The 26,926-nt window shown below is 42.7% G+C and overlaps 1 protein-coding gene across 1 annotated transcript; it reads left to right on the top strand.

The window, feature by feature from the left end:
• Positions 1-2,254: 2,254 nt before the first annotated feature.
• DR1 (down-regulator of transcription 1) lies at positions 2,255-25,861 on the top strand. Its single transcript, XM_077452896.1, has 3 exons — positions 2,255-2,792; positions 19,397-19,560; positions 20,940-25,861. Exons 1-3 carry the CDS (start codon positions 2,573-2,575, stop codon positions 21,081-21,083), a joined length of 528 nt encoding a protein of 175 aa, XP_077309022.1. The 5' UTR covers positions 2,255-2,572; the 3' UTR covers positions 21,084-25,861.
• The last annotated feature ends 1,065 nt before the right edge of the window (positions 25,862-26,926 follow it).

Below are 26,926 nucleotides of genomic sequence, written 5' to 3'. Positions count from 1 at the left end.
GGACTGGCGTGGACTGAAGGGACCACCTGGTGTGGACAGAGACTGTCACTGTGACTCAGGAGAGGACATGTCATGTTGGTGAGGTGCCATCTGAGCTCCTGCACACTGCTGTCAGTGCCATTGTGAGGGTCAATTTTGTGTGTGTGTGCGCCTGCCCATTCCAATTTCTTGCGTCCTGTCCCTGAAATAGTTACAAGGCCGAGGCTACCACTAGGCAAACTAGGCAGCTTCCTAGGGTACAGCCATGGCCACTGGCTTACCTACTCTGGGAGGAGAGGGCGCCTGCAGAATGTCAATGCGCCTTGTCCTCTACCCGGCTGTTTATCACCAGAAATGTTTGTGGGCCGCAGCAGCAATCAGCAGCAGCGTTGGGGAAGTGCAGGGGGCCAGGCATCCACTGCTACAAAGCAGTGATCAGCGAGGGGCCAGCCAAGGGCAGATAACCTTGAGAGTCCGGGACTCAGGAGAAGAGCTCCACCATGGCACCCCCTCCTCCTTGACCTACCCCCCTTGACCTGCCAACCCCCAGGAGGCAAGATGCAGCGGTTGCAGCGTACCCCGCGCTTCCAGAGCATAGACTGCTCTGACTATTGTCTCAGCCCCCTTTTCTAAGCCCATCCTTCCTTCTCAGCCCCCCTCTGTCAGCCCTCTTTCTCTACCAGCCTTCCTCTCTCAGTCCTTCCTCTTCCCTTCCCCCAATTGGCTGGTCTTGTCTAAGGAGCAAAATAGGCTAGCACCGGCCCTGGTCAGGTAAGTCAGTATATGTGTCAGGTAGGTCAGTGTAATGGTCAGGTAGGTCACATGTGTTACAAGGGCAGGGCAAAATTAGGTTTTGCCTAGGTTGTCAAACATCCTTGCACCAGCCCTGGCTACTTACTTACTTTGTCTTAATATTTACCTTAACCACTTCCTGCCCGGTCAATAGCAAATTGACGTCCGAGAAGTGGTTCTGATATCCTGACTGGGCGTCATATGATGTCCTTCGGGCTAACATACTGCTACACCAATCTCGGTAAAGTGCCTCCAGTGGAGGCTCTTTACCACGTGATCAGCCATGTCCAATCACGGCTGATCACGATGTAAACAAGAAAAGCCGGTGATCAGCTTTTCCTCACTCGCGTCTGACAGACGTGAGTAGACACTAGACCCCCAGGGAAGCCGCCTGGACACCCAGGGAAGTGGGCAACATGTGGATGGCCAGGTATGTACCCCATGGCCATCCACATGTGCAAATGATGCCCAATCTGTGCCAGTCAGTGCCCCCAAATGGGCACTGACTGGCACCATCATGCATCAAAATAAAAACAGTGATGCCCAGCAATGCCACCCATCAGTGTCATCAGCACTACCCATCAGTGTCCAGCAGTGCCACCTATCAGTGCCCATCCGTACCCACCTATCAGTGCCACCCATAAGTACCCATCAGTGCCACCCATAAGTACCCATCAGTGCCACCTATGAGTGCCCATCAGTGCCACCTATGAGTGCCCATCAGTGCTGCATACCAGTGCCACCTATCAGTGCCCATCAGTGACACCTATCAGTGGCCATCAGTGCCGCCTATTAGTGCCCATCATCAGTGCCCGTCAGTGCCACCTCATCAGTGCCCATCAGTGTCGCCTTATCAGTGCCCGTCAGTGCAGCCATATCAGTGTCCACCATTGAAGAAAACGTACTTATTTACAAAAAAATTTAACAGAAAAGAAAAACTTTTTTTTTTTCAAAATTTTCGGTATTTTTTTATTTGTTGCGCAAAAAATAAAAATCGCAGAGGTGATGAAATACCACCAAAATAAAGCTCTATTTGTGGAAACAAAATGATAAAAAATTGTTTAAGTACAGTGTAGCATGACCGCGCAATTGTCATTCAAATTGCTACAGCGCCGAAAGCTGAAAATTGGCCTGGGCAGGAGGGTATCTAAGTGCCTGGTATTGAAGTGGATAAATCACATTGCTAATTGCATCATGAACTTGCTTGTAGTCGAACTATTGAAATTTTCACTTAAAACTGCAGTCATTTAAATTTTGGAAATTTCAGTAAATTTAAATCTGGAAGGTTTGCAACACTACTTGGGGTGATCAGGCTATACTACTACTATGCTGTACTACTACGCCTCATTTCACTCTCTCTGCTATTCACAACACCACCACTCTCACTTCTCTAACTTCCCTCTATGGAAAAAGCCCGCAGCGTGTTACGTCACGTCGCGCCAGCGCGGCACAGCCATGGTAACCTGGACGTGGGTGCGCTCCCGGAAGTGGAGAGCAGTACGCCGCGCTTCCCCCCAGACGCCGCTTCCGGTTGGAGAAGGCTCTCTCCGCCGGGATGTTCCCGTGACCGGCACCAGCTCGCCGCCTCTATAACACCCGAGCCGTGTCTCCTGCTCCCCGGCGTGCAGCCTCGGAGCTCCGACCATGTTGTGAGGAGGAAGAGGAGCAGGGAGCCGGCGCCGTCTTCTCTCTCCGTTCTTTTAGCGAGGCCTGTGTGGATTCCTCGGCTTTGTTTTTATAGGTTCCTCCGCGCCCCCTCCCCGGTGTCAGCGCCTTTTTGCCCCTCCGCCGCCCCGGAGACATGGCCTCCTCCTCCGGGAACGATGACGACCTCACCATCCCCCGGGCTGCCATCAACAAGATGATCAAAGAGACTCTGCCCAGCGTGCGGGTGGCCAACGATGCCCGGGAACTGGTGGTCAACTGCTGCACCGAGTTCATCCACCTCATCTCCTCCGAGGCCAATGAGATCTGCAACAAGTCCGAGAAGAAGACCATCTCCCCGGAGCATGTCATCCAGGGTAAGGGGGAGATATCAGGTCCCCGGTCTGTGTTCCCACCATCTCTTCCATTGCAAGGATCCTCTGCAGGCTTTACCTAAAACCTTCTCCCCATGTGATGCCTTCCAGTGAAGAGAGGAACTAGAAACTGACCGCACAACTCTGAGATCTCTTTCAGAAATCCCTCTACTACCACCCATCCCAAGCAGATCACACTCTGAGATATGGTGGCTTTCTTACAAGTCTGATAGAAGTTGTATTAATACAGATATGTACATTGAGGTCTGGAGATGTCAGATCTCCATCAGATAGAGAGCTGGTGACCACCAGACCTCCCTCTGATGTTTGATGGCCAAGGACCACCAGACCGCCAATTGGATGTTTGGCTAGGTTCACACTATTGTGGGTGCAGTACTGCATTTCTACAGCTCTGTAGTAGATGGCCAGGGGTGCCAATAATTCCTAAAAAAATACAGCATATCTTCAGGTGCATAAACCACTTGGTGCAAATGCAGAATGAGGTTCCATTTTGTAAAAGGGTCAGATTTTTTTTTTTTTCGTTGTGTTTTCTACGGGTACAGCAAACGGGTACAGCTGCTGTACCTATGCAAGAACGAGCTGCACCACCTGTTATAGTATGATCCTAGCCTTGGAGAGTCAGGGTCTGTCCATCTGCTTATCAAGAGTCAGGAGACAGTCAGACCTCCATCAGAAAACCCACTACTGCACTGATCTGAGGCATCCCCCATTTAAAGGATGAGTTCACCTTTTTGGTAACATGTTGCATGTTCCACCTATTTTAGGGTGGAACATGTAACTCGTTTCCAGTGGTGTACTTTCCCAAATCCGCTGCCTGTAGTGACAGTGAGCTGGGAATATTCTCCCCAGGCCACATCTTTCATTCAGAGTTCTGTGAATGGGAAAACTACAAGTACTGACAGCCTTTGCCGCTGTTGGTTTATAGTTCTTAATGAACTGCAAGGACACTGTTCTCTAGGTAGTTTAGACTCTTCCTGTCATTGTGCAACTGCCTGCTTGTAAGAGCAGGCAGCTTATACAGACAGTCTGCAAGAACCCTGCATTGCACCTGCGATGTCCTGATCATGGTTGTAATGCTTTACAGGCTTTTAAAAACAACAAAAAAAAATGTCCTTTGTACCTGTAAAAAGATGTGCTTTTTATTTTTTCTGTGAACCTATCCTTTAAACGTGTTGGTGTCTTTCTTACTACTCTGAAAGAGAGATCATCTACATATACTTTCTTTCATCATACAAATGTATCGATGCATACAGCTGTGCAAAAATCTGTCTTTGCCCGCATGGATTGCACTAGCATTCTGCACATCCACGAGTAGGCAGTCCCATTCATCCTTATTGGGATGCATGACTGCACTGAAACAGCCACGCCTCCCAATTTGACAGCTTTGCGTGTCTCCAACACAGCATGCATTCAGGGACACACATGCATGATTGTCAGATTGGGTTCAGCATCTGTGTCCCAATAGACAAAAATAAGGTTGCTTGAAACAACTGTGCATCCCATGCAGGCAAAGATAGCTTTTTGCACATTGTACACATAAATATGCCCTTGTGAACAAGGCCATACATTCTATTCTTGTTAGTAGGTGCTCAGAAAATTTGTGAGGTAGTAGGAAAATATTCAGTTCCCATTTATCTTAATCTTATATTACATAGTCTTCAATTTTTATTTATTTTTTTTTTTTTTTTGAGGATGCATTTTTACTTTTGAAATCATTTTATGGTCATCCACTATAGTTTGACACCTTCAATGAGAATCTACTACATATGTTAAAGAATGACGGCTCATGGTTGGGATAAAAATTCTATCAGCTGAATGCAGTCATCCTTCTACATATGGTAATTTATACTGACTGTAAGTGGGCCAAACCTACACCTGGGACATGTCTGGCTGGTGTGTGGGCAGACTTGGCACATTGGTATTGGAATTTGCTGAGAGCAACGGTAAAGTGCAAATCAGAGGGTCTGATTTCCTAAAACTGCATAGTGCAGCTCTGCACATAGAAACCAGCTTCCAGGTTTTTTGGTGTCAGCTTAATTGAATAAGCTGAAGCTAGAAACTGATTGGCTACCATGCACAGCTGCACCAGATTTTGCACTCTCCAGTTTTAGTAAATCAACCCCATAGTGTCATATCTACCATCTTTATATCTGCTTAAAACTACATCTGTAGCCCAGGTTCACACTGACTGCGGTTTAGAAATCAGCTGAACTCGTACGATTTCATACCTGCATGTCAGTCCGACTTCGGGAGCAATTTCAGAGACTTGAATAAGTTTCTGCACAGATGTCTATTGAAATCACCCACGACGTTACCAAAAGTAGCGCAGGTACTACTGTTGGGAATCGGTGTGGCGCCGCACTGATTCGGATGGTGCTATTGCCGGCAGAAGCTGCCAATTTAACATACGATTTGAAATGTCAAATTGCATGCCAATCGGTTGTATGTGAGCGTATGGCTATAACATGACTAAGCTATCTTGGACATAAGAGGTCCCACAAAGTGCCAGACCTTAAAGTGGTAGTAAACCCACTTTTTCACCTTTTACCTACAGTTAAGCCTGTAATAAGGCTTACCTGTAGGTACTGTGACTTCCACTGTTTAGGAGATATTTAGCATTCATGCAGCCAGTTAACTTGCCAGCACATGTTCTCTGAAGGTCCATCATACCTTGCCAGGCCTTCAGAGCCCATGTGACATAAAAGGCAATTCCCTCGCGCATGTATGGGAGTGATTTACTTATGTAGCCAGAGGCCACTAACCCAGAAGGAAGACCAGGTGACTATGGAAGCCTTCTCAGCAGTGACAGTGCGGAGCTGGAGGGCTTTGTTTTAAGGAAAGTCTCTCATGATTTGCTAATATGGGATGCCTACTAGCACATTGTGACATTGCTTTGCAGGGGATTTTTTTTTTCTTTAACTGTGGTTTTTTACTGCTTTAACAATTGTAAATCAAAACATCAACTCTTCTAGAGATCGGGAACTCAAGGCTCCCTATATGACAGTACTCTGTGCCAAGCTTACCTATTGACTGGCACCTAGCGTGTGTTGACACTTCTGCGTTTTAATGCAGAACAGCACATATGTCATCAGTAGCAATATTTTTCAATGAGGTTTTTCAGATCCCCAAGTGTTGCAGTTTGAACAATCCTTCTTTTTTTTTTTTTTTTTTTTTGTGCATTTTCATGCATTGTGATTTCAGAAAGAATGTGAAAGCATGTTTTAAAAAAAAAAAAAAATACAAAATAAAACATTCATAGATGTGAATCTGACTTAAGTCTATACAAACGGCTGACTATTAGAAAAGTCATCAGTTTCATGTGAACTTCTGCAGACTCTAATGACACTATGGGGGGGGGGGGGTTTATTTACGAAAGGCAAATCCACTTTGCTCTGCAAGTGCATTTTAAAGTGCAGTCACTCTAAATCTAAGGGGTAGATCTGAAATGAGTGGAAGCTCTGCTGATTTTTATCATCCAAACATGTGCAAGCTAAAATGCTGTTTTTTATTTTCCTTGCATGTCCCCCTCAGATCTACCGTGACTCTACTTTCCTCTGCAATACCTTGAGTATAATGGCTATATTTAGGGATTAAAAAGACAGTCCACTGCCTAGCAAGGTGCAGTATATTTGATTTGTGCTGCCTCCTTACCACAGGAGTCCACCCTAGGTAAGTTTCCATGGCAATTGGCCTTTCAGGCCTGGTTCACACCTATGCTCTCTCTTTTTTTTTTTTTTTTATGTATTTTCCGTTTTGCAGAAACACACTGCAGTCTATTTAACATGGTTTCCTGTGGATGTAGTTCACATCTGTGTATTTTCTGGTTTTTGCTTCCATAGACTTCAATGGATCAAAAAGGTGTATTGAAGAATGCACCCGGAATATGCACACTGCAACCTGCATAACTGTGAATCAGGCCTGAATTGAATATTTTCATGCAAGAGGGGGTCACGTGCTCCCCCATTCATCAGAAGCCCAGTTCTAATATAGCAGCAGAGTGAGGGATCCAACAGAATTGGCAGGTAGCAGAGCTCAGTAGGTGCACCTTGTTCACCTAAATGGCTAAAATGACAGTGGGGTCTATTTACTACAGGCAAATTCACTTTGCACTGCAAGTGCACTTGGAAGTGCTGTCGCTGTAGATCTGAAGGGAAGATCTGTAATGAGAGGAAGCTCTGCTGATTTTATGATCCAATCGTGTACAAGCAAAAATGCTGTTTTTTTATTTTCCTTGCATGTCCCTCTCAGATCTACAGCGACTGCACTTCCAAGTGCACTTGCAGTGCAAAGTGGATTTGCCTTTAGTAAATCAACCCCAGTGTCTATTTTAAAAATAGGAATGGGTTAAGGCAGACTGGGCTGATGACTGGAAAAAAAGTCCCTTGGTGACTGATATGGCATGTTCTTAAGTTACTAGGCCAGGTAACTGAGTCTTAGAGCAGTGTTTTTATTTTAATATGTATATAAATTGTCATTTTCAAGTTCAGCATAGTTTTACATTAACCCTTGATGCAATTCCACATCCCCTTAATAGATCATACCAGCGCTCCTCCTTTTTCAAATTCTGCACACCTGCCTTACACAGGCAGCTGTGGGGGTTCCATTTTGGCCCTTCCATTTGCAAAGAGCACTGGTATGTTCTGTTAAAGATATATGGAGTTGCATATGGTGGCATTTTGGAAAATGTTGCTGCTGGAGGTGAACTTAACTATACTAGAGTAATAAAGCTTTATTAAAGTGATTGTAAACCCTTACATATATTAAGTAAATTGACAGGCCACATGTGAGGCACAGAGATCAAACAAATGCTCCTACATAAGTTGTACCTGTTTATAGCCCTTTCTTCTCTACATCCGTTCAAGGTGCTGAATTTATAAAGCTTATCTCAGAGTTCAGGAAAAAGAGGGTCTGAGAGCTTAAGTTGCACTCTCTGCAGAGCTCAGTGAGGGGAGCTCTGAGAGCTGATTGGAGGTAAGGGACACAGCCCCTTCACACAGGAACAGAGCTGAGGCTTTTAATCAGCTAGCAATCCCTCCCTGCCACCATTTTTCTCGGTGTCAGGAAAACTTTTCATAAGTGATTCATGCTGATAGCAGGGTAATGAAGTAGCAGACAGAAATTAAACTTGGTGCTCCTTATTGCGAGAAGTACACACTATAGATATGCTTTGTTCATATTTCATATCTGAGATTTTGTTTGTAACCTGAAAAGAGATCCTGTTCCCTTATAGCAGATTAAACGTCACAGTGCTTGTGCTGTCTAATCTGCCCCTCTCTAAACTTAAAAAAAAAAACTGGCCCTGCCACTCCTGTGCCCCCCCCCCCCCCCCCTGCACTGACCATGATTATCACGGCTGCTGAGTTTGTGTCTCTCTATCCCCTTTACCCCCTCCCTGCCTGTAAGACCCAAAGGTGATTGTACCAATTGCAAGTTTGGAAGGGGGAAATAATTTCTACTCTAGTAAAAAAAAAAAAAAACTCAAGCCCCTAAATAAGTCAGTGACCTGTGTTTTCTCAGGCACGGCAGCCCATTCATTTGAATGGGCTACTATGGCGGCGCTTTCAGCAGAAAAAGATGCATGCACCTTTTTAAAAATGCACCCGCATGGAAATTGCGTTTTTACATACTATTCAGAATGAATGGTATCCCCATGTGTTTTCACTGCAGGAATAACTGCAATTTGAAGGGGCATTAGAGGCTCACTCTAGTCTGTGGCAGACATGATATTTCTTTGGGCAGAAAGCAATCTGGGTTCCTTCTGCAACCAATTTGAAAGGTTCCCACAATTGCCTGCCAGATTTTGTTTTCCTTCGACAGTTGCAGGTGGTTGAATGGTATCTACATTCAGGGGTCTTGAGAGTGATCATCACATAAGAGTGCCAGCAGGGTCTACCCTAGGGCAATCTGTAGTCTGCTGAAGGACCCTCTAGGGGGTCCAATCTTCACTCATCAATGTGCTCTGCCACTAAGGGCCTTTAGGGACTCCCTTCCCTTTAAGGGAGTCACTGCCCTGGACCTGTATAGCACCCTACTGGTCAACAAAGCAGTGCCTCATTTGTCAGTGTTGATCGTCCACCGAGCTGTCCCTGTGTCATCCGGTGCAGAGTCTGGGTACCTTACCTCTGAGCAGTGGCAAGCCTCAGGATAAAGCATCCAAAAAAATCTAGTCTCTGCTAGAGCTGCGCGATTAATCGTTAAAAAAAAAAAACGCAATCTTGATTCTCTCCTCTGAGAATAGGCAGTTCTTTCATATAAACCAGTGGAGAAATTATCTGCTCACTCAGCTGTCAAAATAAAGCATCATCTGCCAAGTTTAGAACTTGCATGAAACATTGTAACTAACTTCTTAGATCAAAGGCATAGAACTTCTTGTGTAAACAAATAATCTGGGCAGTCTGCCAAGCTTTCAACCACCTGTAAATGTAGGAAGTTTAACCACTTAGTCTAAATCTTTTTCTGACACTTCTTTCTTAAGTTTAAAATCAATATTTTTTGCTAGAAAATTACTTGGAACCCCCTAACAGTAATAAAAAAATGTTTTTGTTTTAATGTGAAAGATGTTACGCCGCGAGAATCGTGATCTATCTTCTAAGCAAAAAAAATCGTGATTCTCATTTTAGCCAGAATCGTGCAGCTCTAGTCTCTGCACAGACTTTACCATCAGCTTTCAGACACTAGCAAAAAACCGAAGCCTTGCCTAATGGAAAGGGGTTATACCTAGGAAGAGGGGAGCAGAACCTTGAGTGTCATTGTTCTGGTCAAATTTGGTTTTCAGGTCACTAAATGTTTTACTGTTCTCCTCCTAAAATGTACTATATGTGCATAAAAAAAGTTTTCATGTGCTATTCTGAATTTGAAAGTCAACTCACAAACATTTTTTAGGCTATAATCGCAATAGCCTGAACAGTAATGAATGAATAAAAAAAATAATTGTTGCCCTTTTTTTTTTTTTTTTCTCTTTTTTTTTTTATTTTTTTTTTTACCTACATGGAGATTATCACGTGTATTTATGTGTTTATTGGCTAAGGCAGAAATTGGTTCATTATAAAGATTGAGAAAAAATGCAGATCTGTGCGAAAAAGACTTCAAATAGTTAACTATATATGGATAAAATAAGAATTGCACACCAAGTTAAAATTTATGAATTGAGAAATTTATCATGAGATATATGAATGTAATTGGTCACATAACTTGGTGTATTTGACTCTGTCCTAGTCTTTATTTTGCTTGTGAAAACTGAATCTTTTTTTTTCTCTGCTTATTTCAATTATCTGTTAATCATTTTTTAAGGCACCTGGCCAGTAATAGTTGCACATCTCCAGAAAAGCACAGGTAATAGAATACAGTGGAGCTAATCGTATTGGTATCCTAATTTATATAAAGTACAAAGAGTTAATTGTGTCACAGCTGATTAAAGGAGTGTTTGTCAACATGGAGCTCTCACGGTACATAATAAACATGATGGCTAATTCCGGCAGGTGTGGATTTGGCACTACAGCACCCATGGGAGAACTGTGACATTGGGGTTGATTTACTAAAAGCAAATCTACTCTGCTCTACAAGTGCAGTCGCTGTAGATCTGAGGGGAAGTTCTGCTGTTGTAGTATTCCTTCTGGATGCTTGCTGGCGGCATCCTCTTCTGTCAAGCCTCCCTGCTTGTTAGACCCCTTTCACACCACACCACCCATAGTGACAGTCGTATTTGCGGCGCATTGCGGCCGCTAGCGGGGCGCTTTTACCCCCTGCTAGCAGCCGAGAAAGGGTTAAAACCGCCAGCAATACACCGCTCCTAAGAAGCTGCTGGTAGGACTTTTCCCTGACGTCCTGCCAGTGCACCGCTCCAGTGAGCCAATACAGACAATGGTGCAGCTTTTTTAGGGTGGATTGCAGGCGCTATTTCTAACGCTATAGCGCCTGCAAAACGCCCTGGTGTGAAAGGGTTCTTGGAGGAACTTTATCCCTCTTCCTTTTGTATACTATAACTTTTTTTTTTTTTTTTTTTTCTTTATTTTTTTTTTTTTCACCAGTTGGAATTCCAAGTCTTTTAATACGTTGTAAAAAATGTGGACAGGGGACCATGGCAAGCAGCTTTCAGTAGATCTTTACTTGACATGTTTGACCACATAATAAAGAATAGTTGAACCTGAATGTTTGGTGACGGAGCTGAACTGTAATTTGTATAAACTGTAGGAGCTCTCACAATAATAAAGTGGTATTAAGCAAAAAAACAAAAATATATGTAATATTTTGCAACCTACCAATCATTAGATGTGGGGGCTGCATTCGTTTCCCTTTTTATTTTTTTTATTTTTTTTAGGCCCCCAACCCCACCCTTTTCTGTTTTTCACCTGGTGATCTGCCCAGTAATAGACCTGTATTATAGTGCCTAGACTCTGGATGAAGGAGCACAAGGGACACCTTTTGGACAGCAGCATTGCCAGTCTGCAGGAAGTGTAGACGAACTAGCAGATTTAGATACATGAACAAATTGAAGCCAAACTCCAGTTAATACTATAAAAGCAGTTATAGGAAACTTTTTTTTTTTTTTTTTTTTTTTTTTTTTATTCTTTTTGGAATGAAGGTTTTATTTAAATAAGAGCTGATTGTTGTAGGTTCTTCTGTCAGTGTCAAATAGGTTTTCTCAATCTAACTGCTACACATGCAGAACAGCTTGTTTTATTGAAAGACTTAGGCCCCTTTCACACATGCGGATGGTATGTCCGTATTTCATCCATCCGTTTGCGGATGAAATATGGGCCATACATTCATCCCTATGGGTTAGCGGGTGTCTGCGGATGAGCATCCGCAGACACCCGCTATTGTCCGCCTCCGCAACTGTCCGATTCTGCAGACGGAGGAAAATCCTATTTTTCTGTCCGTCTGCAGAGCGGATCGGATGAACACGGACACACGGTCCGTGCTTGTCCGATCCCCATAGAGGAGAGCGGAGAGCTGACAGGGAGGTCCCCGCACAGTGTGCGGAGACCGCCCTGTCCGCAGCCGGCTCAGCGGGGACAACGGAGCGATCCCTGCTGAGCGAGCGGATCATCACGGGGCGGATCTTTACTGATCCGCCCCGTGTGAAAGAGGCCATACTGGCAGGATCACCAGGTGAAAATAAATGAGAGCGCCAAAAGAAAACAAACTGTCATCAAATTTAAAAATAGGTAAGCTGCAATATAATGTTTTGGATTTATTACTGCTTTTAAGGGCCAGGTTTCTGCCCTTTCTAGTCAGTTTCAGTGATTGTTGGCCTCTCAATTGTTAAGACATTTTTGTACAGCAAGTCTCCCATGTAGCTGCTTTTTGTCTGTCCCCCCTGTACTCCATGGGACCTGAATTTGGTTCTCTTTTTGCTTCATAAATGGCTGTTTGAACCCATTAGACATTCCTCCCTCTACTGTCACCAAGTTATTTTCCTTGTAGCCATTACTTCTGCAAGGTGAGTGTCTGAACTGGTGGCCTTACGAAGGAACCCTTTCCGGATGTGCATAGGGACAAGGTGGCATTGAGGCATGGACATCCTTCTTGAATAAGTAGTTTCTGCCTTTCACCTCAACCATTACATTGTTCTTCCATCTCTCTAGCTCCAAAAACAATCACCCTTGCATTGCCTGGATGTGGTTCAAGCTTCGTGAGTCAATCTCTCAGCCACTGCTTTCAGGAGGACTTGATTCCCTTTCGGTCTCCCATGTATGGATCGCATAAGGCTGCGTTGACACTACAGTGTTTTGAATTGCGGGTAGATCCGCAGCAAATCAGATTTGACAGCATCGCGGGACACATGCCGCCCAAAAATAGTTCAGGAGCTGCTCTTGGGCGACATGCGTCCCACGATGTGGGTTGCCACTATTGCAGCATGATTTATCATGTGACAAACCTACACCATGATTTTAGGTATCATTCAAATTATTGGCGTTTCAAATGTGAGTCCCATGTTTTGTCATACGCACCTCTAAGGGTGCATTGACTTCTTTTATTATCTCTAGGTGTCTCAGGTAAGCCGTCATCCAAGAGTATGGTCTCAAACCTCAGTTTCCACCCTTCCCGGTTAAGGCCACACTACTAGATCTGTGAACGCTTTTTGGCATCAGGCTTTTGTTTCCTAGGTTTGCAAGGCTGACACCTGGTCTTCATGGTCTAATTCCAGCATCAGTTTTGAGGTACTTTTAGACTCGGTTCACACTGCTGCGACTTGTTTTTTTTTGTTTTTTTGTTAGACCTGTTAGTGTTTACTACCCATCAGTTGGAATGCCTTCGGACATCTCAAGTATTAGACTTCCTTTGTCCCTCTAGAGGTAGAAAATAGATTTTGTACTTTCTGTAAAATCTTTCCTTCAATTCATTGTTTTATGCGCTCCACACTGCTTTGTTACAAATCTTCAGGCAAGCTGATAGAAGGGGTTACATTGGGCTGGCCTACTCATAAATTTTTTTTATTTGATATCTATTCATGTGCTTTTGATATATCTGAGACAAGAAAAAGTTTAAAGGAACACTGTACCTAGCAGGTGTCTGTTAGAGTAACACTTAAAGTGGTTGTAAACCCTTACAAACCACTTTGACCTACAGGTAAGCCTAGATTAAGGCTTACCTGTAGGTCCAAGAAATATCTCCCAAACCTATACGGTTTAGGAGATATTTGCCCGAAGACGGGCACCGCTATCTACGGCGCATGCGCCGTAGACAGCGGCGCGCAGGCGCACTGAGCGGGGCATCGTCGATGGCAATGCCGCGAGTCTCGGCTCCCGTGTGCATGCACGGGAGTGACGTCATCGCTGCTCCGGCGAATCACAGCACCGGAGCAACGAAACCCACCAAGAAGATGGACGCTCGGAACTACAGGGGACATCGGTGACTTCGCTGGCTCCTGTGTCAGGTAAGTGACACATAATGGACTACTATGCGATGCATAGTAGTCCATTATGCTTTACCTTTACAGGGAATGAAAGAGGAAGTAAACTCATCAGGGTTTACTTTTTTTAAGTGACAACTTTGAGTTTCCTGGGTCATCGCATCCCCTTCCCCTGGTGGGTGGCACCCTGCCATCTCAAGCCTATTGGTTATTTCAGGTATTTATGTAGCAGTGACAATTTACGCAACGCTTTACATATATACATTTTTTTTATTTTTTCAGCGAATATGTACAACACAAATTATATATCATTTTTTTTCGCACTGAGGCGGCACGACTTGCAGCGTGACTGCCTCAGGCGACCGGGATCCGACTTTAGCGGCGGCTTGCTTACTTCTGTATAGAAGTCAATGCAAGTCGCCCCAAAAGTCGTACAGGAACCTTTTTCGAAGTCGGAGCGACTTGAGTCGCTCCGATTAGAATGGTTCCATTGCACAGAACGGGGCGCGACTTGTCAGGCGGCTAAGTCATCTGATGAGTCGCCCCTGTGTGAACCGGCTCTTAGTGTTTGGCTGAAGCCATTTATTATCAATCAACTGTGTTTACTATCTTTAAATTATAAACAGAAACCACCCAAATGACCCTGATCAAACCTTTACATACCCTAGTTCTTAATACTGTATATCAATGATAGCTTGAAGTCTTTTGTGGTATTTGGGGATGAGGCTTTTTATCTTCTCAAATGGTAAAGCTGCCCATTTGTTTTTGCAAAAAGCCTCCAGATCCTGTAAATTCTTGGGCTGTCTTGCATGAACTGCACGTTTTGAGATCTCCCCAGAGTGGTTCACTCATATTGAGGTCAGGATACTGAGAATGGCCACTCCAGAACCTTCACTTTATTCTGCTGTAGCCAATGACTGATTGACTTGGCCTTGTGTTTTGGATCATTGTGATGTTGGAATGTCCAAGTACGTCCCATGCGCAGCTTCCTGAATGATGAATGCAAATGTTCCTCCAGTATTTTTTTGATAACATTCTGAATTTCTCGCCAACAATTTTGTCCAAATTTCCTGTGCTTTTGTAGCTCACACATCCCCAAAACATCAGCGATCCACCTCAGTACCTTTTTCCATCATACTTGTTGATGACTCTCCAAATGTAGCGTTAATGGTTGTGGTTTTCCTTTTCAAGTCCCTTCCTTATTGTACATCCTGAATGAAACAGCCACACCACATGTTTTCGGAGTCCTGTATTTCACCTGAAGTTATTTGTGGGTTTTTCTTTGCATTTTCCTGGCAGTTGTGGCTGAAATTTTAGTTGGTCTACCTGACCGTGGTTTGGTTTCTACAAAACCACTCATCTTCCACTTCTTGATTAGAGTTTGAACACTGCTGCTTGGCATTCTCAATTCCTTGGATATCTTTTTATATCCACTTTCCTGTTTTATACAGTTCAGCTACCCTTTCCTGCAGATCTTTTGACAATTCTTTTGCTTTCCCCATGACTCAGAATCCAGAAATGTCAGTGCAGCACTGGATAACAAATGCAAGGGTCTGTGAGAAGTCCAGAAACTCGCTGACCTTTTACACGCACACACGCACACACGCACACACACGCACACACACCAGATGAGAATGGTTACCTTTTTTTTAATAGCCATTCAAACCAATTTGTGTCAACTTGTGTGCATGTTATCAGGCCAAAATCACCAGGGTATGTACATTTTTGATCAGGATCATTTGGGTAGTTTCTGTTGCCATTATGATTTAGAGTAAACAGTTGATTCCTAATTCTGCCTGGGTATGTAAACTTAGGAGCACAACTGTATGTATGTGTGTGTATATATGTATATCAATGTGAAGAATTGCTGTAAAGTAAGAATGCTTTCAATTTTTTTTTAATTGTTTACGTTTATCAATTTACAAAATGCAAAGTGAGCGAGCAGAAGAATCTAAATCATGTCAATATTTGGTGTGACTACCCTTTTTTGGCTTCAAACCAGCTTCAATTGTTACTGGAGATCCACAAAAAATTGAGCTGCCGAAAAATCTCGGCCGAAAATGGTGTTATCGGCATTCAGCTAAGAGAAATGGGTGCTGATAATGGCATTGAAAATGCACTGCCTCAAATCCTTTTTGGTCTCTCACGTAATCCCAGACAGACCTGATTTTTGAGATCAAGGCTCTGTGGGGGCCAAACCATCAATTCCAGGACTCCTTGCCCTTCTTAATACTGAAGATAGTTCTTAAAGTGGTTGTTGCCTTGGAAAATGCTTTCACTGGCAGCCGCTCTCCTTTACATGGCAATTGACTCACAGTATAAGCTTTTGCTTAAATCTATGCCATTAAATGCCCCCCTTCTCTTTCTTTTTTTTCCACCTCCCCCAGGTATCTTCAGGTCGGTCATGTGACTCCCAGCCGCTCCCTACTATGTTCCAGGGCTACAGCGGGAGGCGCCGATTGACCAACATGGTCGCGTTACTTTGTGGCTGAGGTGAGAGGAACAGCTCGAACCCCCCCCCCCCCCCCCCCCCTCTCCTACACCTTTAGATTGTTGTAGCGGAGCGGTCGGGATTCACTTGACCAGCCTGAAGATACCTTGGGAAGAAAAGGTATTTAGAGGCATAGATTTATTTAGAGTTATTACCGGATAAAGGAGAGGGGCTGCCAGTGAAAGCGTTTTCTAAGGTGACAACCACTTTAGGAACTATCTTCAGAAGAGCGAGGAGTCCTGAAAGTGATGGTTTGGAACCCACAGAGCCCTGATCTCAACATCAGGTCTGTCTAGGATTACATGAAGAGACCAAAGGATTTGAGGCAGCCCACATCCACAGAACCTACTGAGATACTTTGAAAACTGTGTGCAATTGATGCCGTTTTGAAGGCAAATATTAATTGGATTTCTTTTCTTTAAATTTTGTTAATTGATAAAAATTAAACACAAAATTCTATTTCTGAAAGCATTCCTAATTTTACAGCCTTTTTACACTTGCCTGAAGCTTTTGCACAGTAGTGTATATTCGCATCAGTCCCCTCCCTTAATGAGCTTACAATCCTAAGGTCCCTTAAAGAGGACGTAAACCCTCATGGAGTTTTACTTCCTTTTTATTTCCCTGCAAAGGTAAAGCATAATGGACTACTATGCATCGCAGAGTAGCCCATTATGTGTCACTTACCTGACACCAAAGCCTGCGCTCTCTTTTTTCCTTTTACTCAATTCCCTCTCCTCTGCTTTTTGACCTGCACCGGTTGACATGTAATGTCTGATAGACCGACTGTACACTCAACACTATGTTATGTTGTATTGTACGATGCACTGTTGTATTGTACCAATGATTGTTATTTTTTTCAATGGTGATAAATAAAAACATACCTGTTAAAAAGAAAAAAAAAAAAAAAAAAGCCTGCGCTCTCGCCATTGTTCCCACAAGCAGGGAGCTTCCATCTTTGCCCCTCTTCCTTCTTGGGCTGTGACCTCCAGCTCCGTGACTGGCCAGAGTTAAGTGACGTCACTCCCGCACATGCGTGCGGGAGTCGCCAGGCATGGCACTTTCTAAAGGGTGCATGCGCCGCTGTCATCGCTGCTCATTTTAGTAAATCTCTCCTAAATCGTGGAAGTTTAGGAAATATTTCAAGCACCAACAGGTAAGCCTTAATATAGGCAAAAGTGGTTGTACAGGTTGTACAACCACTTTAAGCCTTGTACACACTACTAGTTATTTTTTAGTTCAAGCGAAAAAAAAATACCATCTCGGGTTGGAGCCGCTGTACTAAAAATGTTGGTACAGTGATCTCTCCTGCTGAGCTATTATGTTCTGAGAGGGAGAGCCCCCACCCATGGAACCAGCCAATGTTTGGCCAGTGTGTACTGGGCTTAACCTACATTCATACATACTGTACACATACTAGGCCCTATTTAGACAGCAGCCAGTGAATTTACCAGCATGTCTTTGGAATGTGGGAGGAAACCAACACAGGGTGCACATGCAAACGCTGGGCAGGTAGTGCCATGGTTGGGATTTGAACAGACGAGCCTAGTGCTGCCTTTTTAAAGGGGGAAAAAAAATCTTCACAAGGTAGACTTTTACAGTTAAATAACATGGTTAAAATATGATAAATACACCTTATGGGAAGCTTTTTCTTAAAATGAGCAGAAATTGTGCCACAAGTTAACATATGACTTATTACACTTACTTATCCTTTAGTAGGCTTTAGTTCTTTGTTTGATGTGCGCCATCTGCTGTTCATAGGCTAAATTTCACTTGTTGCAGGTCTTGCTTGGTTTTATCGCGATTCTAACATCCTATAATACAATCGTCCTTTCCTTCATCTATCCATCATAACGTGTTCTCTGTGACTCAAAATGCTGAGGTTTATTTTTTATTTTTTTTTTGCTTTATTAATCTGATTCATTAAAGCTTAACTCCAAGGAAAAAAAAAAAGCTAAATACAAAGTTGAAATACCAAATGTGTAAGATTTTACCTGTATAAAGATCTGTTCATCTGGTCCTGAGAACGATGTAACTATGCTTGGATTGCTCCTAGTGCTGCTTCCTCCCTCTGCTAGTCTAAGTTATACCGTTGAGGGGATTAAAAGTGGCTGATCGAGAGCTAGGTGGGTGTGGAAGTAATAGATTTTGCTGCTCTCCAGGACTCGGCTAGAGAGTGTGCAAAACTTTTCGGTTGAACATATTCTAATTTAGGCCCCTTTCACACATGCAGATGGTATGTCCGTATTTCATCCATCCGTTTTGCGGATGAAATACGGGCATACATTCATCCCTATGGGATAGCGGGTGTCTGCGGATGATGACACCCGCTATTGTCCGCCTCCGCAACTGTCCGATTCTGCAGACGGAGGAAAATCCTATTTTTCTGTCCGTCTGCAGAGCGGATCGGATGAACACGGACAGACGGTCCGTGCTCATCCGATCCCCGTAGAGGAGAGCGGGGAGCTGACAGGGCGGTCCCTGCACAGTGTGCGGAGACCGCCCTGTCCGCAGCCGGCTCAGCGGGGACAACGGAGCGATCCCTGCTGAGCGAGCGGATCATCACGGGGGGGATCATTACTGATCCGTCCCGTGTGAAAGAGGCCTAATGCGTAATTGCATTAAAGTGTCAATAAACCCACTTAAAAACAAAACGCTGTCTACATCCTGTATTACAATGCTGTTCATACGTAACTATTGGCTTGTGTATGTCCCCCCACTACCACCTGAGATTGTGTAGACCAGCTGTTGCCACATCTAAGAAGCATACTCCATTTTCAGTTCCCTTCCAAGCTGTCAAGTCAAATTCATATTTGTATGATGATTTAAAACATTTGACATTATTTATGTATTTTTCCTCTGTATTCCAAAGGCTTTTTTTTGTTTGTTTTTGTTTTTTAAACGTGATCGGCAGCAGAGGACTAGAAGTGCCTCCGGCTGATGTTTCCCTGCAGACAGGCTGGGAAAGAGCCTGGTCACATGACAGCTGTATATCAGTTATGAAAAAAAGGTACTTGGATGATTTTTTTTTTTTTTTTTTTTAAGCGTCGTCATTCATATACATAACAAGAAGGAATAATGTAAATTTAAATTGTTCTTAGTATCACTTCAATTGTTTTATAGTTTCTGCCTTGAATTCGGCTTTAAGAATAGAAAAATGAAGCTGTTTTAACACGTGGTTTTGTTTTTATTCTTTCTTTTGTTTTTTCTTTGTTTTATTTTTTCTTTGTTTTTATCTCTTAGCACTAGAAAGTTTGGGATTTGGTTCCTATATCAGTGAAGTAAAAGAAGTCCTGCAAGAGTGCAAAACGGTAGCATTAAAAAGAAGAAAGGCCAGTTCACGTCTCGAAAACCTTGGCATTCCTGAAGAAGAACTTCTAAGGCAGCAGCAAGAATTATTTGCAAAAGTAAGCATTCTGCTCTATTATAGCTTTGGAAAGTTGTTGACTGTGTTTTTGGGGTGTATTTATCCAACATGCCTTTTGAAAATCTGTCCTTTGTGGCAAACAAGTGAGACTCTCAGCTAGCCAGTGCAAAGATTGCCAATAATGATTTGTTTCTCCTTTCATTAGGGATGAGCCTGATGTTCGAGTCGAATGTAAGTTAGACTTGAACATCGGTGTTCGCCAAATATGTGGTGTTAGCAGCAAATTTGAAAGGTGCCGTAACACTGTTAGTCTATGGGCCACTAATATGAAAAATCAAAAGTGCTAATTTTAAAGGCTTATATGCAAGTTATCATCGTAAAAAGTGCATGGGGACCTAGGTCCTGCCCCAGGGGACATGTATGAATGCAAAAAAAGTTTTAAAAACCGATGTTTTTTTTGGGAGCAGTGCTTTTTATTTAATGCTTAAAGTGAAACAATGTTATATTCATTTAAATATTGTGCTGGGGGAGGGGTGTGTCTATAGTATGCCTGCAAAGTACCATAGCAAAATGACATTTCAAAGGGAATAACTGTCATTTAAAACTGATTGCGGCTGTAATGAATTGTTGGTTCTTGAATATATATATATATATATATATATATATATATATATATATATATATATATATATATATATATATATATATATATATTACATATTACATATTACTCATGGAAAAAAAAAGCATGGGTTCCCCCTTTGGGTCTGGTTTGAATATTAAGGGGAACCCCGAACCAATTTAAAAATAAAAAATTGTGTGGGGATTCCCCTAAAAATTCCTGGGAACCCTGCACCAAAAAAGTCGTAGGGACCCCCCCCCCCCCAAATCTAGACCAGGTTTGGTAGGGCTTTTAAGGGGACCCCTGCTCCAAAATGTAAACAAATGGTGTAGGGGGTCCCCCTAAAATCCATATCACACCCTTATCTGAGCACGCAACCTGGCAGGCTGCATGCCCTCAACATGAGGAGGTTGCTTTGGGGTCCAGGGCCTCATCCCCCACAACCTTTTGCCCGGTGGTTGTTGGGCTATGCATTACAAAAAAAAATAATGGCAAAAAAGACAGCTTGGGACTTTATTAAAGTCCTTTATTAAAAAATAAAAATGTCCCACAATGTAAGTTTATGCCGCCCGATGGACCGTAAAAAGAAAAAAAAAAGGCTGCAACCGATCTGCCTCCATGGGAGCTTCCGCTGACTGACGTGTCTTCTCTGTGACAGTTCTTCTATAACAGGGCGGTGCCACCTGGTGATGTAAATGGGTGACCCCGCCTCCTCTGACACTACGGGGAAGTATTTTGTTTTGTTGTAGCTCTACAATTGAGTGCAATTTCTAAAGCTGTATTCTGTTCTCTTCTAGGCCAGACAGCAACAAGCAGAGTTGGCTCAACAGGAATGGCTTCAGATGCAGCAAGCTGCACAGCAGGCACAACTCGCAGCTGCTTCAGCCAGTGCAAGCAACCAGGCAGGCTCATCACAGGATGAGGAGGAAGATGATATCTGAATCTTCCTGGCTGCGTTTTCTATCCTCCTGAATAGTTCTTGCCTGCACAGTGAAATCTGTGATTGGGGGTGGGGGTGGGGGGGGGGGGAGGAGAAACGCTTACCTGGAAATTTTTTATGTGTCTATGGTGGACTGGTCAATTGGTATTGTAGGGATGTCTGTAAAGTCTCTGCTCCTATGTCCTAAACATGTACAAAAACCCTTTTGAACTGTCAACTCACTTAAGGTTCAGTATCATATCGGTAGAGAATTTTTAATGGTCTTTATGGAATTTTATATTAGCAATGAGTCATTTACTTGATCAATAAGCAGTGTTAAACCAAACTACAACTTTATTAAATAGTGAGATTTATACAGAAGCGCTAAAAACCTATTTGCATTTCCCTTTTAACTAAACTTAAAGACAAAAAAAAATAAAAAATCTTAGGAGTTTTTTTTAATTTTTGGGGAGGGGTGGGGACATATATTGTTCTGACAGGAATACAATTAATTTCATTGTAAATGTTGAATAACATTTTGCCTCTTTGGAATATGGCACATATGACAGGTCCATAGAGTTTTGTATAATGTGCAGTTTGGATGCAAATCTGTGTAAGCATCCTATCTGATTGTGTGTGTGTGTTTGTATATATACATGTGCCCATGCTGAATCCTGTGCTGCAGTTAGCTCTTGTATGTGTCTTATTTTAACAGCCTGAGCTGTAGCGGAATACTGCATTTTACAAGCAAAGCAAAATGTTATATGAGGAAGTGTAAACCCCGATGTGTGTGTTCAGAAATGTTGTCTCGAGCAGTTGTAGAGAAATGCATACTTACTGTCCTGTTAGGTCAGCAGAGATCATCTTTTAGGATTTAGATTTACAGTTAACTTTGTTTTTAAAATGCTTATATCCTTGACTTGACAATTAAATCCACGTAGTGGTAAGTGATTTGCACGGAGGGCTTTCCAAGGTGTTTCTGGGCCAACGTTAAGCAACTTGCCAGTGTGCTTAAGTTTTGGATTCCTAATTTGGATTAGTGTTTTTGTTAACTATCTGCTTGTTGGAGTACAATGTGATTCTTATCTGAGGAAGACATGCAGACTTAACCAAGGAATAAGTGTGAGGACCTGAGTGCAATGTACAGTATGCATAGTTGGCAATCAGACTTATGGTGATCTGAAATCAGTGAATTTTTATTGGTTGCTATGGGATACAGTGCTCTGCACTAAATGCTTTCCACCTTGTGCTGTTTATTAAATAAGGCTCTTTAGTCCTTGTTTAACTGACATATATACCCTGGATGAGCGGTTTACCCATGACCAGGCAAATCTGAACTGTAACTTTTCCACTGCAGTTTAGAATGTAAATGTTAGGCCGGCCATACATTGAGCAAATTTATTTCCTGCAATCACGGGTTGCAGGATGGAAATTTTGCTAAATTTCCCCATCAACACAGACAGTGATGCCAGGTCATTGTCTTCTCCTGGGAGGACAGGGAAACTGTCCCCGCCATGAGAAGACCGTGATTATTGCTAGAGGCTACAGCAGCTGCTAGCGATGAGCTAAAACCTGGCATGCTGGTTGTACACAAGTTGATCAATCAACTTGGTACATTCAGCCAGCTCATACACTGTTCAAATCTTAGCTGGCTTCTGCTGAACTAGCCTAGCTTAGAATGGTGTATGGCCTAGTTTACTGTATCTGTGTTTCTGCATTAAAACAGTGTTTGGTGGGTGCCTTTTTATTAAAGACCTATTGTAAAAACGCCACCTTACTCAGTCTTGGTCACTCAACCAAAGAGTTCAGGCAGCTGCTGATCGCCCAACCCTGCCTAAATATCTGTCATGAAAACGAATGGCCAGATAACAGCTGCCTTGAGAGGCCATGGCACTGTTTTTTGCTACAGAGGTAAACATTAGGGGATTAGATGGCGGTAGGATGGCAGGGATTTGAGTTTTCACTATAGGTCTTCTGTGAATCGAAATCTAATCTCCAAACTTGTTCCATTCTTATTGATCATGAACTCCAGGAATGGGGCAGACAGGCTACATCCCTATATTGGAGCACAGCAAGTGTAACACTGCATTGTCCTAAAAGTTGCAGAGCCAGTGCACACTCCCTTCTGCACTGTAGCTGGCCTGTTGGGGCAATTTCCATAGATGTTTCCCAGGCTACCAAGTAGTTCTGGCCTGCTGCGGAGTGGAGCACAGGGAGTGCTAGTGCAGCAGCTAAGCAACCTTTTTGAAATTGCTGCACTGAACATTTTGTTCTCTGCTGTGAGAAACTAAAACAGTCTTTTCTCATGCCAAAGTTGTGGGGATAGATGTATTGCACAATCTGTGGGTTTACCATAGGAATTCGTGTCCTGGAGATTTCTTTTTACAGCCCATTTCTTTCATAGATGAGACTTCTTTAACCAGTGTTAATACATGGGACACCTCAATATCTTGCCGATTTATCACTTGCCATATTCCTCATTGGTTTTATTTAGGGGATGTTCAGTTTAAAAGGAAACTCCCAGTCTGCTTGTAACCTTTTTGCTTAATAGTACATTGAAGTTTTCCCTACTGGTCAACTACAGCAGGTCCTGCTGTCCCCCTGCTGTTTGTAGAGTTTTGAAGACTAAAGTCCAACCATTCAGATGAATTAGTCCAGGGTATGCTCTATTCAAGTAAAGCCTGGAGAGCCATGGGAGTGTAAAGAACACTTCCTTTGTTGCAGCGGGGTGGAATTTCTGTGAGATGGGAAATTTCTAGTTATACAGATAATCCTAAAACTATCCAGAGTTCATACAGTTTTCTTTCCAAGTGCAGCCTCTGCATTCTGTCCTCTCAACTGCTATCTTGTTTATGTTTTAGGAATCCCTAAAGTAAGTGCTACCAAGTAAACCTTTCAAACCAAGTCGCATATGTCTAGGGACGGTTTCATTGCAATTTTTTAATAGGAATTTTGTGCGGTTTCATTCACCGATTCGGGTGTGAATTTTTAAAGTGCATGACACTTGAAATCGCAACTGAACCAGACTTAAAACGTACAGGACTCTTTTAGAATGCTCTGAGGCCTGCCTGCAAATATGTGAAACCGGCTCTATAAAAAGCCGGTTCGGTTCACATGCCATGTGAATCGGATGCAGTTCAAAATGCATCCAGTTGGCACATATATGAACCGAGCCTAATCAGGAGAAGACTACTTAACTGCTATAGCTCCTGTGCACAAAACTTTCTCTTAAATGCAGAGAATTATAATCCGTGGAGCAATGTAACTTAAATACGGGCAGTAAAAATGTTGCATGATTGCTTCATAAAAGAAAGTTTAAAATCTGTATTATAAGCTGTTTATAGAGCATGATTATTTGATAAAAGTGCTGTCAGTTGAGGGGGTTTTTTTTTTTTTTTTATGTAAATACTGCACACTTACCTATTTTGGTTGGAATTTCATATTCTTATCCCTTCTTCGTCTCTCAGCTTTTTATTTTATTTTTTTTATTTTTTTTTCTCCACAGTCAAAGCACAAAAATGTCTGATGCTTCCTCCATACAACCTGGAAATCCCCGGGATTTTGTGTCATAATTTATACTGGTGCTGCTTAAAGTTTCATGTTTTACCAGCCATCATCATCAGTATCATCAACTTTGCATTGTCTGTTTTTTTTTTTTTCTCCTCCTGACAGGTTTGTTTACTACAGCAGAAACTTACAGAAAGCACAAGGTGGTGTATTGTCTTTACCTTTTTAGTTTTCCAGCGAAATCTTAGTTGCCAGTTTTGAGATGCTTCTATAATCAGAATTTAATTGACTGGTGCATTTGACTTGAAATGGACCTACTGACCTTCATTGCTTCAAGCAGGTTTTACATTCCCATAGACTTGTATGGGAATGAATCCAATCCCACCCCTTCCCCAGGCCCTAAAATGTATACTATAGGTGGCCTCCAGTTAAGACTTCAAAACTTTTGCATTCCCTTAATGCAGCAAGTGGCCCTTCTAGCCAATTACATAGGCGTGCATTGCTTGGGAAAATAACTTTTCAAGTCTATCAAGTTATTTACTTGGTGAATGCTGGGTTTGAGCTACTGGGTCACGCTGCAAGGGAAATGTGTATGCAGGCGTCTGTGCTTTTAACTTTTGCTGCCAGTTTATTAACCTGTCAGGATCTAAACTGTTTTACTTTAACTCATGAACTCAACATAGTAAGAAATGGAGGCAAATTGTTATTGATGGCTTAATGCTATTAGATAAAAAAAAGAAGAATACTATGAATATATCTATAATTCACCAGAATATTGGTGAGCCCAGAGTCAAACACAAGCGGGACTAACTTCTGCAGAGTTGTTATACCCTCATTTCAGACTGTCGCATTTGATCCAATTTTTTTTTTTTTTTAACCGCAAGATATCATGATTTGTAAAGATGAGTTTTAGTCCATACATTGGAACTTTGTTTTTGTTGCATGCTACTTGGGAGCTCTAACAAAATTTGGGGCATACATTTATTTTCAAATGACGTGTGATATGGGTTAATAACCAAAGATACTCCTGTCTAGCGGAGCCTGAGTTTCACCATGCAGTGTTTATGCCCCTGATACACAAATGGCCTCTTTCCTTCAAGTGTAAAAAATATATTTCACAACCTGATTTTCAGTGTGCAGTGTTTTTAAGAATGTCGCTGCCTCAATTATGTGATGGTTGGGTCCTTGTGTATTTTATTTTTTTTCCTTTTTAAGGTCTGTACTTTTTTGTTTTGTTCCCCCCCCCCCCACATGCTGTATTCTTCAAGCAATAAAATGTTCATGTTTTATAAAGGTTTTGTGTTTTTCTAGAAGAAAAAACTGACACTAGTGAATAGTGTACTAGAACTACACGATTAATCATTTAAAAATCTCGATTCAACCCCGTTCATGATCCTAATCCAGCGTTTTCACAATTCATGTAACATGCGCAGAGCAGTTCTTTGCTCACAGCTGACCGCTGTAAAAAAAAAGGCAGGATGTGTAGTTGGCTTTTTTGACAGAACTCACAACATTGCACAGCCCTGAGAGATAAAAGGAAACCTTGTATAATTTTGGTTCTTTTAGATCAAAGGGATGCAAATGAGGGCAGCTTAACCACTTAAAGTGAATGTACACCCTTGCATATACCCAGTGAAGTGAATCGCTTCAGATACAAAGATGAAACAAATCTCCTTACATAAGTTTTACATGCATGTCTGCTGTTTTCACCTTTTTTATATACTGTTTAGAAAGTGCACGTCCAGTTAGATTTTTTTCACTTCCTCATTTATCTGTAGGAGTGGATTATTGCTAGACACTGAGACAGCAGATTGGAGGAAAGGCATACACCCCCTTCCCACACATGCAGAGTGCCTGTGAATAGTTTAGCAGTCTGATCTATTTATAGCAACCTCCCAAACACACTTATTTTATCTCTCATCTCAGAGAGCTTGTCAAAAGTTATGCTGATAAAGGAGCAGAACAAAGCTACGGGACATGGGGCTTTGAAAAGAGATGACAAAACACTTTAGAAATATGTGCCCAGCTCAAATTTCATCAATTGTATTTACCTCCACTTTAACCGCTTGCCGACTGGCTCACGCCGATATATGTTGGCAGAAGGGCACATACAGGCAGATTAAACCGGTGTTCCGCTAATTTTATTTTTAAAATTTACTGACTTTTAATAATCGGACACTTACCTGTTCCAGGGTCCAGCGATGAGGGGAATCGAAGCCCCTCTGATTGGCGATGCCGGCATTATAACTGTGGGCACCCAGCTGTGGCTTCCCAGCTGGGCACCGACTGCACATGAGCGAGTGGAGCCGTGAGCTGGGTTTGGCCGTGCAATCTGGGACAGCCACCTTCAGGAGAGGA

The sequence above is a fragment of the Lithobates pipiens genome, unplaced genomic scaffold, assembly GCF_037356315.1.
Source record: "Lithobates pipiens isolate NorthernLeopardFrog02 unplaced genomic scaffold, aLitPip1_a1.2 Scaffold_23, whole genome shotgun sequence".
NCBI classification, from domain to species: domain Eukaryota; kingdom Metazoa; phylum Chordata; class Amphibia; order Anura; family Ranidae; genus Lithobates; species Lithobates pipiens.
This window is presented reverse-complemented; position numbering and strand designations above follow the sequence as displayed.